This window comes from Lepidothrix coronata, unplaced genomic scaffold, assembly GCF_001604755.1.
Source record: "Lepidothrix coronata isolate B3197 unplaced genomic scaffold, Lepidothrix_coronata-1.0 Scaffold173, whole genome shotgun sequence".
Lineage (NCBI taxonomy): Eukaryota > Metazoa > Chordata > Aves > Passeriformes > Pipridae > Lepidothrix > Lepidothrix coronata.
Genome location: NW_016690353.1, coordinates 858974 through 874247, shown reverse-complemented (window position 1 = coordinate 874247; position 15274 = coordinate 858974). Strand labels below are relative to the sequence as shown.

Sequence of the window (15274 nt, the reverse complement as noted above, 5' to 3'; positions counted from 1 at the left end):
AAAAAAAAAAAAAAGAATAAAGGTGTCCAGTTTATGCTCATGGTTTTTCACAGCCAGTGGTGCCTCCTGGGCATCTGCAGTGATTCAGCCCCCCTATCTGAGGCATCTCTCTCAGGATGGGCCGAGCTGCCCTCTGGAGATGCTGATCTTGCTCCCTGGACTCCAGGAGACAGAGAACTTGGCCGGGATGCCCGACTTCCCGATGGTCAGAGCGGGGTGAGCCGAGTCCCACGCTCCAAAGATCCTCTGATGAAAGGTGCTGGAGAAATCCAACTGCTGCCTCATCGTCACCGTGGCTGTTATTAATACAGGGCAAGGGTGAGGGAATCATTCTTGTGGGAGAAGAAGTTACCTCCGTGCCCGTGCGTTCGCAGGATCAGCCACAAAATTAGGCACATGCTCCCCGGGTTAGGAGAGAAAGAGGGTTTAAATATAGCTCTTGTGCTGGGCTTCAGGATGAGCAAAGAGGTGTCTGACAGGAACAGTTAACCCAGGAGGTTGGAGGCTTTTGGTTTTCCAGGCTGGAAGGAAAATATTCTGGAAGGAATGTGAATTTCACCTATTTAACAGGCTTAGATTTCTTAGTTCTTTTAGATTTAGTTCTCTTAGATTTCTTAGCTCTTAGAAATGGACTGTCAATAGTGAGATTCCCACAGACCAAATGCTGAAGACCCGACTGTAATCACTGTTACAGACACTCATAATTTCGGAATTAAAATGTCCTTTCTGTAATTAGACTGCTTAGGCCTAGGTTTGATTAATAATACATAACAAAAAAAACCCCTAAAACTCAAAAAAAAAATATTTTCATGAGAATCAGTCATTTGATTCATGTTTTCTAGAGCTAAACCTGTCATTTTGCTGACCTATGCAAAGGTGGTTTTCAAGTTTTCAGCTGAAACATTAATTAAAAATTTCATTACTGTCCACATTTTTGTCATTGCTTGGGTTTGGAATAGTTCTAATGCCATAGAAGGAAATTACTTCCATCCAGGAGGACATTAATTAGCAGAATGATTTCCTTTTCCTCTTAAAAAGATGGGGTGTGATAAGTTTCTCTTCCTTCCTTTTCATTCTAAAATTTCTCTGGGTTTTGTTTTCATAGAAAACCGGAGACATAATCACAATATGTGCTTGAATGTTGGTATTTTCCTGTGAAAAACAATGCCATTAAGTGAAAATAGAAATATTATTATATTTTTCTGCCTGACCACCCACCTGGCCCCTGGGCTGGTGGTTCAAGTCATGGAGTCACAGAATCATGGAATGGTTTGGGTTGGAAGGGACTTTCAAGATCATCTTGTTCCACCCCTGCCATGGGCAGGGACACCTTCCATTAGCCCAGGTTGCTCCAGCCTGGCCTTGGACACTTCCAGGGATCCAGGGGCAGCCACAGCTTCTCTGGGCAACCTGTGCCAGGGCCTCCCCACCCTCACAGGGGTGGATTTCTTCCAAATATCTCATCCAAACCAACTCTCTGGCAGTTTGAAGCCATTCCCCTTCGTCCTGTTGCTTCAGGCTCTTGGAAACAATCTCTCTCCACCTTTCTTGTAGCTCCTTCAGGTCCTGGAAGGCCACAATTAGTTCCCCTCGAAGCTTCTCTTCTCCAGGCTGGACAATCCCAACTCTCCCAGCCTTTCCTCCCAGCAGAGCTGCTCCAGCCCTCTGATCACCTTGGTGTCCCTCCTTTGGACTCGCTCCAGCAGCTCCATGTCCTTCCTGTGTCTGTACAGAGGAGTTTCATGGAGATTTTATGTTTGCTGTGAGAGTGTAAAAGACCCAGTAGGCCCAACTACATGTCCTGCTCCTCATCTCTCCCTCTGGGATATCCTTCCCAGCCTCTGGTTGTCCTTGTTAGGAGGGCTCCATAGTTCATCTGTGCTGTATGTCAGGGTGGGGAGGCTTTTGGAAACTTCACAGCCTTCTAGTTGCTCATTTCTCCCCCAAAATGTGTTTTTAGGCAGCCTCAGATACAGGAATTTCATGCTGGTGGACCTTAGCAGCCCATGGGCACCACAGAGGGTCTAACTGGGATGTTTTAGGATGGATTAAGGGCCCGGTCATCACCTGCTTCCCTATGAGCCCCTCTGGCTCGTACCAGGAAATGTGAGACAACCCCTGATGGGTTTCCCTTACGGTTTGTCACAACCTATGGAGACTTCTCCACCCACCTCCTCAATTTCAATATTTTAGGGTCATAAGACCAAGGGCATGTTGTGAAGATGCACCTTTTTAGACCACTCTTATTAGACCACCCTGCACATCTTGTCCCCTCCTTCCTTGTGTGGCTGAGGCTCCTCTTCCGAGGGATGTGGCCCCCCAGGGAGGCAGCCAAAATGAACAGGGAATGAGCTGAACCTCTGGAAAGCTGAATGGATTATAAGGAAGGATCTGGAGGAGGTGGGACATCCTGCTGTTAGGGGGATCCCATGAAAAGGGACCTGCAAGAGAACATGGACATCCCTTGACTTAACTCCTTCAGCAGGGCTGGCTGCCACCTCACATCTGTGTAAGACAAAGGGAGCAAAGTCACTGCTGTTGCTCAGTTCCCAATGTTTGGGGGGGACTTAAGGGCTGTCTGGGTCTTATGCTGGGTCATTAGGCAAGTTACACCCTGGCAACATTAATAAGTTGTAAATAATCCTACAAGACTCAGAGATGAAGTTATTTTACCCGCGCCGGGGACGTCCACTGAGGAAGTTCTCAGCAGCACCTGGAGCCAGCAAAAGGCCTCTCTGAGATGAACAGAGCCCCAGCAGGGTTCAGGACTAGCAGAATTCAGGAAGAAGCAGGTTTATGAATCCCTAAATGCTGCTCCTGGTGTGTCAAGGACTTTTGACAGCCGTGCTGAGAAGGTGGTGACCTTTCAGAGCCGGTGGAGTGGTGCTGTACAGCAAGGTCATCCAGAAAGGAAGGGGTTTCTTTTTTTTTTTTCCTCAAAAAGCTCTGAGCAGGTATTTCCTGCATATTTCTCCCTCCTAACCTGGCTGGGGTATCCATTCCAGGAGGGAGGGTACATGTAATTTAGGAAGAAGGTGGCCAGGTTCTTTATTTACAACGGCTCTGCTGAAGGAGCAGTTTGAGATAAGGGAAATGAAGAGCTCTCTAGGTGTGTTGGCAAAGAAAAATGCACACTGGAGGTTGAATTAAACACTTCAGGGCATGCAAGGCTTAAAGATAAGCCAAGAACTTTGGCTGTGGACATACAGAACAGTGTTTTCATGGCTCCTCCTGTGCTAATGGGAAGAAAAAGCCTAATTGGTTGGAAAGGAACAGCTCTTTGACCCTTTCCCTCGGTTCAGACTTGAGCAGTGCCTGTTCTGGGGGGGATGAGTGTGTTTGTAAAATTCCTGCTTCAGGAATTCTCCAGTGGGAGAGAAGAGGTTGGTATCAATGTGTGCAGGAAGTGCTGGTGCTTAAGGAATTTGAAGGTGATGCCTGGTTAGGCCACAGTAGATGACACTCGACCCACTTCTCGACACCACATTTTCAGAATTACCCACATGCAGGAGATGGTTGAGAAGGAGAGTGGAAAAATGCAAATGACAGGTTTAATCACTGGAAACAGTGAGAAAAAAAATGAATGATGGGAGCTACTAGAGGGTTGAGTAACACTGAAATGAGATTCTGATCTTTATAGACTTTCCCAATCTTTTTCTAAAGGTTTTGGTTGTCGGGTTGTTGTTGGTTTTTTTTTTTTCCTTTGGGTGGAGGAGAAGGTTGGAAGTTTCATAAGGTTCCTACCTGGTGATCAATAATAATGACAGGGGAGCTGAAAGAACTGGGTTCTCCAAAAGATTAATTGACTTCAGAGAGGGAGAAAGTGTTTACAGCTGGAAGCCAAGCAGAAACCAAAAGAGGGTGCTCGGATAGATGTTATCACCCCCCAGAGTGTGCAGGTGAGCCTGGGCTCAGCTCTCTTCACCAGCAGAGCCACTGCTCGTGGGGAGATGTTTTGAGATTCCAGCCTGTGCCTTCAGCTGGCAGTCAGGGGACTGCACACTCCCCCACGAAACGCTGAATTTGCACGACACCGTCTCGGGGCCCGATGACACCTTGAGAACAAGGCTCTTGCTGGAGATTGTCTTTTGCAGATTAAACTTCCCAGACTGTAACTCAGATCAAAGCAAGGTGTGACTGTTTCCCTGCTGGGCTGAGGAGGGAGCAGTGGGAAAAAGCAATTAGAGGTATTTCTACATGTTTTTATGTTTGGGTTTTTTTTTTTAATCGTAGATGATCTTCCCAGCAGCGGAAACGAATAGTTGAGGGCACCAACCTATAAAATCCTCTTCCTGTGACTGGTATTTTCATTCTACCAGTGTAGTAACCACCAAACCCCCCCCCCAGAGACAGACATCAGTTTGGTTGATCACATGATTGAAGTTTATGAGGTTGGAATCCTAAAACTGCAACCAGGTCCTACTGAAACAGCTCAAAAACATCCTTCTGTCTTCTCAGCCTGATGGAGCCTGCAAGAGGTTGATTCTGCCTCAGAGGATACTCTATTGGGAATTGGACAGGGGGCTTTGGAAAGCTTTGGGAAGGATGTTGGAGACTGTAGTTGATGTGGAAACAAAATCTGCAGATGTTTCCAGCAAAGTTAACTTAAGACACTGGAAAGTGTCCACATTCTGGACTCTGCAGTCAATGGAATGTTCTCTGAGGGACAAGTCAGTGCTTTTCTCTGGAGATTTCATTGAAGGCATCTCTCCACATTGTCTGCAGAGATAGGACCACCTACTTCCCAATCCTAACCTGTAAATACCTCCTCAATCCCGGTTCTTGGGGGGGTTCAATGGAGTGAAATTTGGATATGTGGCTCCCTAAAACACCATTTCCAACAAGGCCACACAGTCAACACGCTCAGCAAGTCCCCTGAAGCCTGAAACAGTGTTTCAGAAGGTGTCTTTAGTGCAGAAACACTTTAGTCCAGTGTTGTGTATGAAACAAAAAAGGCACACTTGGCATGGGCTTCATTTCACAGAGGTTTTTCTGCCAATACTTGTGCCCTGAATTAATCCAAAACTCAAAAAAAACCCAACCCATATCAAGCCCCTTAGAGAGGGAAAATGAGTTTAATGAGTCCTTTCCTTGGTCTTCTCCCATGGGTTCCCGCGGGCTCCCGCAGGAATTTGCCTCCTTCCTACAGGAGGACTTCCACGGAGCTTTCCTGGGTGGGACTTTTCCAAGGCACTTGTCCATCCCAGCTGTGAGGTATCGTGGCATGATTCATCTGGAGGCTTCCACAGGGCAGACATACCCCACTGATCCAGTCTGGCCAAGGGGGGTAAGGCCATGATTCACCTCAGCCCGGAGCAAACCTCTGGAATGGGCAGATGAGTCGTGACATGGAAGTGCCTGTTCTCTCCACTGGCTGGTTACAAAAGCGGGCTGGGGTGGGTGGATCAGCTGGAGGAGTCCATGTCACAGACATCAGAAGGTGGGTGACACGAACACCTGCTCAAGGTGAGCTGCCCTCCTCCCTCTTTTAATGCAATGGGAAGAGAGGGGCACCTCCAGAGGGAAGTTCATGCTATTTGTCTCATTTTCCCTCCCTAGGGTAGGATGGATTGTCCTCTAATGTTAAGTGGGATTAATCTTCTCCCAGAAACGCAGACGAGGTGGAAAGAGGCATCTAAGCTTAGGAAATCAGCTGAAAATCCGTTGCTTCCCCAGGCACCTCCTACCTTGTCCACCTAAAAGTTCATTTACTGGAGGGCACATTCTTGGCTGAGCTGATTATCTTGGTTTTAGACTCCTACCTGGGGTCATTTGGGATCCAGAAACTGATGTCTTGCTGCCTGGACAGGGCTGATTTGTAAAGCTTTAGTCTATAGTTAACAAAGCCACTGAGAAGTGGCTCCTGACCATGTGAATGTCCACCTCCTTTTCCCTTCTGTCCCCTCTTGACCAGGTCCCCACCAGGAAGGGACTTAAGTGGCTGCAAGGACCCTTCTCCCATGAACAGCACAGACACTTTAAAGCAACTTTTATCCTAGAGAAGTGCTAAAGTCGAGTTAATTTTCATCTGAACTTCAGCGATGATAGAATTGCTGTACTTTCATTTAGTCGGAGCAGAAGAGAGGGAAGGAGGGAAGGCATATTCCCTGATGGCCCTGTTGATAATCCAAACACACCAGGCTGCTCCCAAATGAAAACCACAGGGCAAAAATGAATGTAAACAGAAATACACACTGCCCAGGCAGGTTCCTCTCTGTCATTAATTCGGGGCAGAAAAGACAATCAAGAGATTTAATTAGAAGAAAAGGAAATCATGCTCTAAAAATCCCTTCAGTTTTAGTAATCAAGGTTATTATTAGAAGCACCAGTAAGAACACTTTAAAAATCTATCCAATTAGCTGCATATCTGCTGAGCTGACTTGTTTGTCTCTGAGGTTTCTCCAACATGATGGTTCATGGACACTCCTTCCAAGACTTCCATTGGGCAGAGCACAGAATTTGCACTCAAGTTTAATTGGGGGGGGTGTTTTTGGTTTATTTTTTGTTGGTTTTGGTTTGGTTTGGCTTTAATTTCACCCTCTTCACTTTACCCAAAGCACCACAGAATGATGGTGTTCCCCTTCCTGAATTTTTGATGTTTCCCTTCCAAAGGCTGGTGTCTTCTCCTGCTGGTGTTGTTCCTTTGTGTAGCTCTGGAAGTGCTTTTGCCCAGGATATTCCCTGGGCTTCCTCACTGCCAAAATTTTCCATAAAACATCGTGTCTAGGTATGCTTGGCTCTCAAAGAAAGAAATTCAGGTTTGACCCCCCTGGTTTTAAAGAAAACCCTCCGTATGAGCTGAGCATCTTTGGGAAGAAGCAGCACAATGATGGGTTAAGGCTTGAGAGAATGAAGAAAAGGGAAGGAAGGTATTAAAAGCAGAGTTTCTTTCCTTGCTGGGCCTGTAGGGAACTTCAGGAGACAGAGATGATGTTTTTGGGGAGCGGGGTGACAGTGGAAATGACATTTCCCAGTGAGGGGAATGCGAAGGAACCGAAGACTCCGATTTTCTGTCCCCATTCTTGTGAACCAAGTAACAAGGTGAAAGCCAGCCTGAAAGTACCCCTTTCTCCTTGTTTTTCCACCCAGGTCCTTGGCAATTGGTCACCAGTATTCCTCCCTGGGGACTCAGCCCATCCTCTGCGGGAGCATCCCGGGCCTGGTGCCGAAGCAGCTGCGCTTCTGTCGGAACTATGTGGAGATCATGCCCAGCGTGGCAGAAGGGGTGAAGATTGGGATCCAGGAATGTCAGCACCAGTTCCGAGGGAGGAGGTGGAACTGCACCACTGTCAATGACAGCTTGGCCATCTTTGGGCCCGTGCTGGATAAAGGTGAGTGCGGCGCCGCGGGTTTGGGAACAGCAGCATCCACGGTGGAGTGGCAGCAGAGACCTTGGGAAACCTGCTGGGAACTCATTTCCTTCTGAAAGATTGTCAGGAGACGGGACTTGAGCTGGACAAAGGACGTGTGTGATATAGGCAGGGAAAACTGAGTTGGCCCAGGAGGCCACCCGAGCATTTCAAACCTGATCCAGAGGGTCTTTTGCAGAGACAAGAAGGTAACTCTCACAGGGATAGCAAGGACCTGGGGGCCTTCCCAATGTCAGGAGGGTGGTCACCCACCACCCCCATTGCACAGGCCACCACCACTCCCAGGCAACCACTGTTTTCACCTCAAACCTCTACTGGGACTGCAGAGGTGACCCAGAGAACTGGGAAGTGCCCACAGAGAGTGGGGTCACCTCTGACCCTTCTTGGAGCAGGAGGTTGGACTGGAGACCTCCCAGTGTCCCTTTATGAATTATCCTATGATCCTGTGCCCCTTGGAAGGAACACAAGGATTATTGTGTCGGCAGTGGCCAAGCTGGATGTCTGACTCCTTTCCTGACCCCATGGAATGTCATGCTGCGTTTCCAGCTCTCCAGATAATGGTAGAGGGGAGATGATGGGCTCTTGGGGATGGTTCCTGGGACTGGCCTTATCAGATAACAGCAGTTTTGATACTGGAGTGGAATACAGTGAAGATCAAAGGGCTGGGGAAATCACCATCAATTAATGGTTCTGCTTTCATTGGTTATGAACGTGGCAAATTAAGACAGGGTGAAAATTCAGGCAACTATTTCTGCACCCTTTGACAGATGTGGGAACTCTCAGAAATGTTTCACCCTAAGATATTGGGTGCTGTGAGATTTAAGCCCCAGGCTAAGTCTGGGTATCTGGTCTTTTCCCTTATAAGTTGGTAGGAATCTATTTTAGCCTGTAAGAACTTTTTTATCCTTCTTTGCCCTTGTATGTCTTTTAAAGTCCACCCTGCTCCTGTTGGTCTCACGAAGTCTGGGTTAAGCTCTGCCTTTCCCTTTAGCAGAAAAGAGTCCCATTTTTCCTTCCTTGCTTCCTTCCTTCCTTTCTTCCTTCCTTCCTTCCTTTCTCTCTCTCCCTCTCTCCTTCCTTCCAAGTTCCTTCTTTCTTGTTCCTTCCAAGTTCCCTTCCAATCCAAACCGTCCCGTGACTCTTTGCTTCATTCTGATGTCACTATTTGGGTTTAGCAGTGAGAAACCATCCCAAAATAATCATCTGGAAGACCCACGGCGTGGGTGAGCCCATGTGAAAATCTCACACCACAGCATTTTCCAGGCATTTTTCCCTGCTCTGGGTACCTCACTCCTATAGCTGGATTAGGCCAAAAATGGATATTTTTCCCACACACGACATGACTTGTCCAAGAACATCCACTGGGCACAGGCAGGAGGTGAAGCAGATAACCCATGGTTGGATGTCCTCAAGGACACACAGAATGATTTGGGTTGGAAGGGACCTTAAAGATCATCTTGTTCCACCCTCTACACCTGCCACTATCCCAGGCTGCTCCAAGCCCTGTCTGACCCAGCCTTGGACACTTCCAGGGATGGTGAGTCCCTGACCTCTCTGGGCAACATGGAGCCCCTCATGAGTCTCAGATTAGACACCCCACATCCACAGCAACGATCCCTGTGAGTGAGGACAGGGGTCCTCACCTCCTTGCTGCCCAAAGGAACCCCAACCCCACAAGTGCCAAACACTCATCTCATGGCAGTGTCGGCAAATGGTCTGTCCCTGCCTGAGACTGGAGGGTTTCTGTAACCAGGCTCAGGGAGGGAAAGGAGACTGGGACTATTTCATAACTGAAGAATGTTGTTCCTTGAGGGAGAATCAAACCACCCTTCAGTTTTGCTTCACCTACAGCAGGAGGGGGGAGTGAAAAAAAAAAACAGCTCAGTCGCATTCTTGTGCGGCAGATCCCCCAGGGTAGGAACATACTTGAGCTCCTACCCAGAAAGAGAGAAGGAGAAAAGGAGAGCAGGAAAGCCAGCAAGGAAAAGTCTATTTTGCAGCTTGGATTTTAAGTCACCTGAGATCCAAGTGCAGCTTCTTTTTGGAGTTAGTGGAGACCCCCATCCTCCCTCAGCACAAACCAGAGTAGCCCCTAAAGCATCTCCCTGTTGCCTCACGGACTACCTGCACTTTTTCCTTTGAAAAGGACCAGTTTTAATGCCTTCAGGAAACCCTTTCTAGGCCCAAATCTTGCTGAGGCTGCCTTGCTGCTGTGGCATCTCATTGCTCATTCAGGGCTAGGCTTGAGCTGTGATTCAGCAGTGCCAAACTGTCACCAGACTCTGGTCCTTTTAAGAGCCATATTCTGATATCTCATCTAAAACCAGACTCTTTTTCCCCATGATCCTTCTTTTAAGGGGAAAAAAATCCCACATGTTTTAGCTCAGACTATATTTAGTCTGAGATATATATATATAGATATATATAGATATATATTTTAAGCCAGGTCTAATCTCCAGAGGTCCCTTCCAACCCTAACAATTCTGGGATTTTGTGATCCTGTAATGAATCACAAATTAAACAGGAATGGCTTTGATGAGCTTGGCTATGAGGGATTAGTGATGTTCAGGGGATCCTGATCTGCTGTTGTTTGAAGGCAACACTTGCCAGGTTTGCCCCTGTGTCCCTTTAGCTCTTTGTCAGTCACTCAGGCCACAGGAAGAGCAGAAACCCCCCATCCCACCCAGCTGTTTGACTACTCTGGATTGCAGGTCCTTGGCTGTGGAATAAACATTCCCTATCCAGGTTGCTCAGAGAGGCTGTGGACTCCCCATCCCTGGAATTGCTCCAGGTCAGGTGGGACAGGGCTTGGAGCAACCTGGTCTAGTGGAAGGTGTCCTTGCCCATGGTGTTGAAACCAGGTTTTTCTCCCCCTTTGTGGTCTTGGGAGTGTATGGGCAGCTGTGCAGCTTCATGGAGAAACATTCAGATAGGTGCCACTTGGAAATCCCTTGGGATTCCCATTTGGGAAGAGGTGTCTTGGGTAGCCTAGACTATTGGGAATGCAAGGAACAGGATGCCTGCACAGGAAAAGAAGTGAGTCTGATCTTTTTCTCTCTACCTAAACCTGCCCATCTTTTTATCAGTCATATATAAGAGGCTACAGTTCATGTGATTTTTAGTACCCTAGAAGTTCAAATCTGAGCTTCTGGACAGAAGAAAGACCCTTCACTTGCACTTTTCTAACAGTAATTTGTAAAGGAAAAAAAAAAATAAGTTCTCATGTGATTCTTCATCTGTATTGTAGGAAAGGAGAAATTTATGGCCATAGCAAGGTGACCTTAAATGGAGACACAGCTCATGCTCAGCCACTTACCCGAGAGTCTTGGCAGTTTGTAGGCAGTCATTGCATCTTCCAGCTTACCAAGGGCAAGGGAAGATTTTTTTGAGTTGCCTCTAAAAGTACACAGGATGACATTTTGGAGGATGTAGGAGAGGGACACGCCATCCTTGAGAACAGAAAGTGAACGGTGCATCCTAACAAACTCAAACTTCAGTGCCACATGTTTGGAACTGTGATTTTGCCTTTATTTTAGCTTCTGTGGACTGAAGAGGCTGTTGATAAGTTGTGATGCGTTTTAGAGTCTCTCAGTGCTCCGAGAGCTGTCTTTGAAACCCCTCTGGGCAGAAATATGAACTCAGGAGAAGTCACATAATAAAAGCTTATCATGGCCCTGTCTCTTTAAAGGACCTCAAAATAAAAGTTTCCTCCCTCTTCTCCCCCCCCCCAATTCAATAAAAGTAAATTACCTCCAACTATTTAAGCCCCCAGTTCGTTTAAATTTAAAAAGGGAGCCCTTGTCCACCCATTTCTTTCACTCACTCCCACCTCCTTCTGCTAAAGGCTGGCCGGGGCTCTAAACCTGCCAGCTGGGCTGAGAAATGGTTAATAGTTATTGTGGAGGAGCAGCTTTTAATGAACTATTGAAGAATGATACATTGATGGAGTAATGGGAGTTTAAGTCCCTCTGTAATGAAACAGGTTCTCAGCGCGGCCCCATTGTGGTGTAAATACGGCACGACTCTCCCACTGTTTGGTCAGGACTAAATAGCAGAGGCCAGAGGGGGGTCAGCTTATGGGGTCTCCGCTTTAGTTAATCAATCTGATTGGATTAGGGTCACTGAGATCCCTAATAATGTCAGAGGTTACGCCAAACTGGATTAAATGCTTTGTTGAGGAGGGCTCGGATTCTTTCAGCTCCGGCCGACGGGGCTTGTTTATTAGACTTGAGCACTCGTGCAGCCTTGGGAAGCTGCTCCGGCCCTTTTTTGTGGATCGGGATGTGGAGGGGGGGGTGGTTTGAACGAGCCTGTGCTCCCCCGGTGCTCTGTCAAGTGTGTGCACCCATCGGATGTTCCCTCTGGGGACACAGATCAACCTCCCCACCGGACAAATGAGGGCCCGGTGGGCGATGCCGAGGCTCGGGGGCATAAATTCCTTCCGGAAACGGCGGGCTGGCCGCCGACCCTGCTGGAAGGCGAATGTCGGGAGTCACAAAGACAGGGGTAGTGTGTCGGGAGTCACAAAGACAGGGGTAGTGACCCACTGCTCGTGCCCCCCTGGGTTAATCCCATCTCTGCCCAGCAAAGGGATGTTCCTTTCGGTGCAGCTCCTGTTTGCGCAGTTCCCGGGACGAGCACGGAATGAGATACGGAGTATTTGACACCACTCCATTGCTTTGTTATCAAACTGGGGTGATCCCAGAATCACAGAATCAGCCAGGTTGGAAAAGACCTCTGAGGTCGTCGAGTCCAACCCGTGACCCAACACCACCCTGTCACCCAGACCATGGCACTGATGCCACATCCAGTCTCCGCTTAAACACCTCCAGGAACGGTGACTCCACCACCTCCCTGGGCAGCCCATTGATGTCTTGCCTTCCAGCACTTCCATCTCAAATCAAGGTGGGATGGAGTGGGATGGTGTCTCCCTATCATACTATCCAGAGAGACCACAAAGCCCAAAACAATTACTGCTCTCTTCCCTCACGATGTCCCCGCAGATGACACTGTCTTATAAAGGTGTCAGAGTGTCCTTGAGGAAACGACACCAAACAATCCCTTTGAAGGGGTAGCAGTAATGGTGTGTTATTGGCAGAGATCTGAGGTCTCTGGATCTCAGCTGCCTCATTCCTTCCCACAGCAGAGCACATAATGCATGTTTATGGCCTGACAGCGCTGTCAGATTACCCAGGCAGACTTCTTGCATGATGCAGACTGGAGAATTTCCCCTCAAGACTTCTGGAATGAGCCCAAAATCTGAATTTGACTACAACATCTCTTCCCAAGGGACATCTTGCCTTGACACATCACCAAGAGATAGACAGCCTCCTCTTTTACAAGTCTCCTCCACTGCTCTGGTGTTGACAACCAGCCACTCTTATTTCCCCTTTGCTAGACTCTGAAAAGCTCTTCTAGAACTGACCATTTTCTTTGCTACTCAGACTTCCTAAAAGGTTAAAATTGGGGCCTGCAGAAGAGCAGTGGGCCAGCAAAAGTTTGGGTCCGTTCTGCCAGACGGCGAGACAGGTCGAAGGAGTTCCATCTCTTGCTGGGGTCCTCCAGGGCATGATTCATCTGCTGTGCTCTAGACAGTTGGGATTAAATTATTCACACCCTGAAGTTTCTACATCTCTCCATCAATCACTGAGGGAATCCAGGGAGACCGGCTCTGGATGAGAAGACTCTTGCTCCCAGGGACTACATGGAGGGCAGAGCAGGCCTTTGTCTGCCTCCTGAGAGATGTGGCATTCAAATCACATCCAGTTTCACGTGGAATGCTGGGCACTGTTGCCTTTGCAGTGAGGCTGATTTTGGACTAGGCTTGTTTTGAAGCTAGGCTTAATCTGGACTCCGGGCTTTTTGGGGATAAGCCCCGTGTGTTGTCTCTGTCAAGAAAGACAATACAAAGCTGTGTAAAGGTTGACTCTTCTGTTCCTGTTACCCCTGTGGATGAGGTGATTGAGAAAGCCCACCTTGTGTCTAGTGAAATCCAAGTGATTTTTTTTCCCCCCCAGATTTAGCAAGAACGGAGCAAGGCTTTAAAATCCAGTTATAATCCCTCGGAGACACGAGTCTCCTCCGGATTTTTTTCTCGCCGTGTCATGACAATATCTCTCCACAGGCCCTCTGATAGGCCTGATCTCATCTTCCAAAGTTAGATGTCAAAGTCTGAGCTCGTCACCCCAGGCTCCCTTTGTAGTCAGTGGAGAGCAATCGGCATCTCCAGGGAGCAATTCATCTGACCTATCTCAGACACCTATCTCAGGAGAACATGAATCATGCCCAGATGTTTATTTCTCTCCATTGACTATAGAGGGAGCCTAGGGCTACAGGCTCAGACTTCCATGTGTACTTCTCGGAGGCCCAGTTTTGGGGGGCAAAGAGTTCCCACCCCTCACCTTTCTCCCGTTAGGAAGCAATCCTGGCATCCAGTCGTGGTTGGAGAGGCCATTTTAACAATGGAACAACATGGCACCAAAAAGGACCTCCTGGACCACTGAACACAGGCTATTTAAGAGATAATAACATCTCCTAATGGTTTAAAATTAAGATATTTAGCAGACCTCATCACGTTTTCCTGGTGGCATTCTGGCATCTCCGTGCCAAATCCTTCCCCCAAATCTTTCCCTGCTCTAGATCAGACTTCTCCACTGCTGCAATAAAGTAAGGCATGAGCAGAAAGCCACAAGATACTGATCCATCCAGGAGGTTAGTTACATGTAGGAGGTACTCTCTGCTCTCTCATGAAACTCTTCCCAAGAGGATCTGATTTCCAGCCACACCCCGTCTCCCTCTCCGCTAATGGCAATTTGGGCAGCTGCCCTGGTATCAACAACGGAGATCTACAAACTCTGCCCTGTAACTATGGGGAAGGAAACTGGAAGGATCAGGATTGAAAATGTGACTGTGCAAGCTCCTCTCAGCCGTCAGGATGCAGGAATACTGCAGGCCAGAGGTTTGCCAGCTCTGCTGAGGAAAAGGCTGGGAGATCCTGGCTCGGGACAGGAGCATCAGTTGTGTTTAGTGCCCCTGCAAGTTGAGCTTGGAGCTGGGGATTCCTGCAGGGGATGGGGCAGCACATCAGCACTGCCTGAGTCCACGTTCCAGGCCATATTCACCCTTATTCAGCATTCCTGAACTGGGATTTATGTAGCCAACTCAGTCCAGGCAGCAGCATTGCAGGTGACAAGCAGTTTGGGGAGGTCTAGATGAGCTGCAGCCACGTCCCTGGTTTGCAGCCCACGTCGTGCTGGGAGATTAACAGCTTCCACTGAGCCTTGGCAGGAGCTGCAGGTTGTGAGGGCAGCAAAGAGAGATGCTCAGGAAACGTGCCAAGGTGTTATCCTTCATCCTTAGGGAGCAGGATACCAGTGGAGGAGCTCCTTCTCTTCCTGCTGGAGCCAGGTAGGGCCAGGTGACCATCAGAGGGATCACTTCAGCCTCTTGTGACTTCAGAGGTGACTTTCCTGGGCAAGGATGGCACCAGAGGACTGTGGTTGACATCACCTCTGGTCGCACTTCCCTCTCCATCCCCAGTGCAGCTGGAGGCTGAGCGTGGCCTGGGTTCCTTGGGCTCAGCTCTTTTCGGGGTTTCTTAGAGGCTCTGACCTCATCACCTCCCTACCTGCAAAGCGATCCCGGGATAACGATCTGGCTCCTGCGCCTCTGGAGCTGAGACAGCCCGTGTAAACAGCTGTAAACAGCCAACACCCAGACACGGGCTGCAAACCCGGGAGAGGAGCGATGGCGAAAAGGAAATGGCAGCAATTCCAGGAGCCGATCCCGTTTGCTTCCCTCCACCTCCCGCTGCACCAACCCTCATCTGTCAACCCTGACATGCTGCCTTTTTTTTTTTTCTCTGCCTTTTTCTTTTTTTTTTTTTTTTTTTCTTTTCCTGGCGA

At 48.4% G+C, this 15274-nt stretch overlaps 1 protein-coding gene across 1 annotated transcript in view; it reads left to right on the top strand.

Annotated features, from left to right (window-relative positions):
* Positions 1-15274, top strand: part of WNT3A (Wnt family member 3A) — an 88349-nt gene that overhangs the window by 42771 nt on the left and 30304 nt on the right. The window contains exon 2 of the mRNA XM_017830065.1: positions 7090-7331. Coding sequence (XP_017685554.1) covers positions 7090-7331 — 242 coding nt within the window. The remainder of the gene's footprint in view (positions 1-7089; positions 7332-15274) is intronic.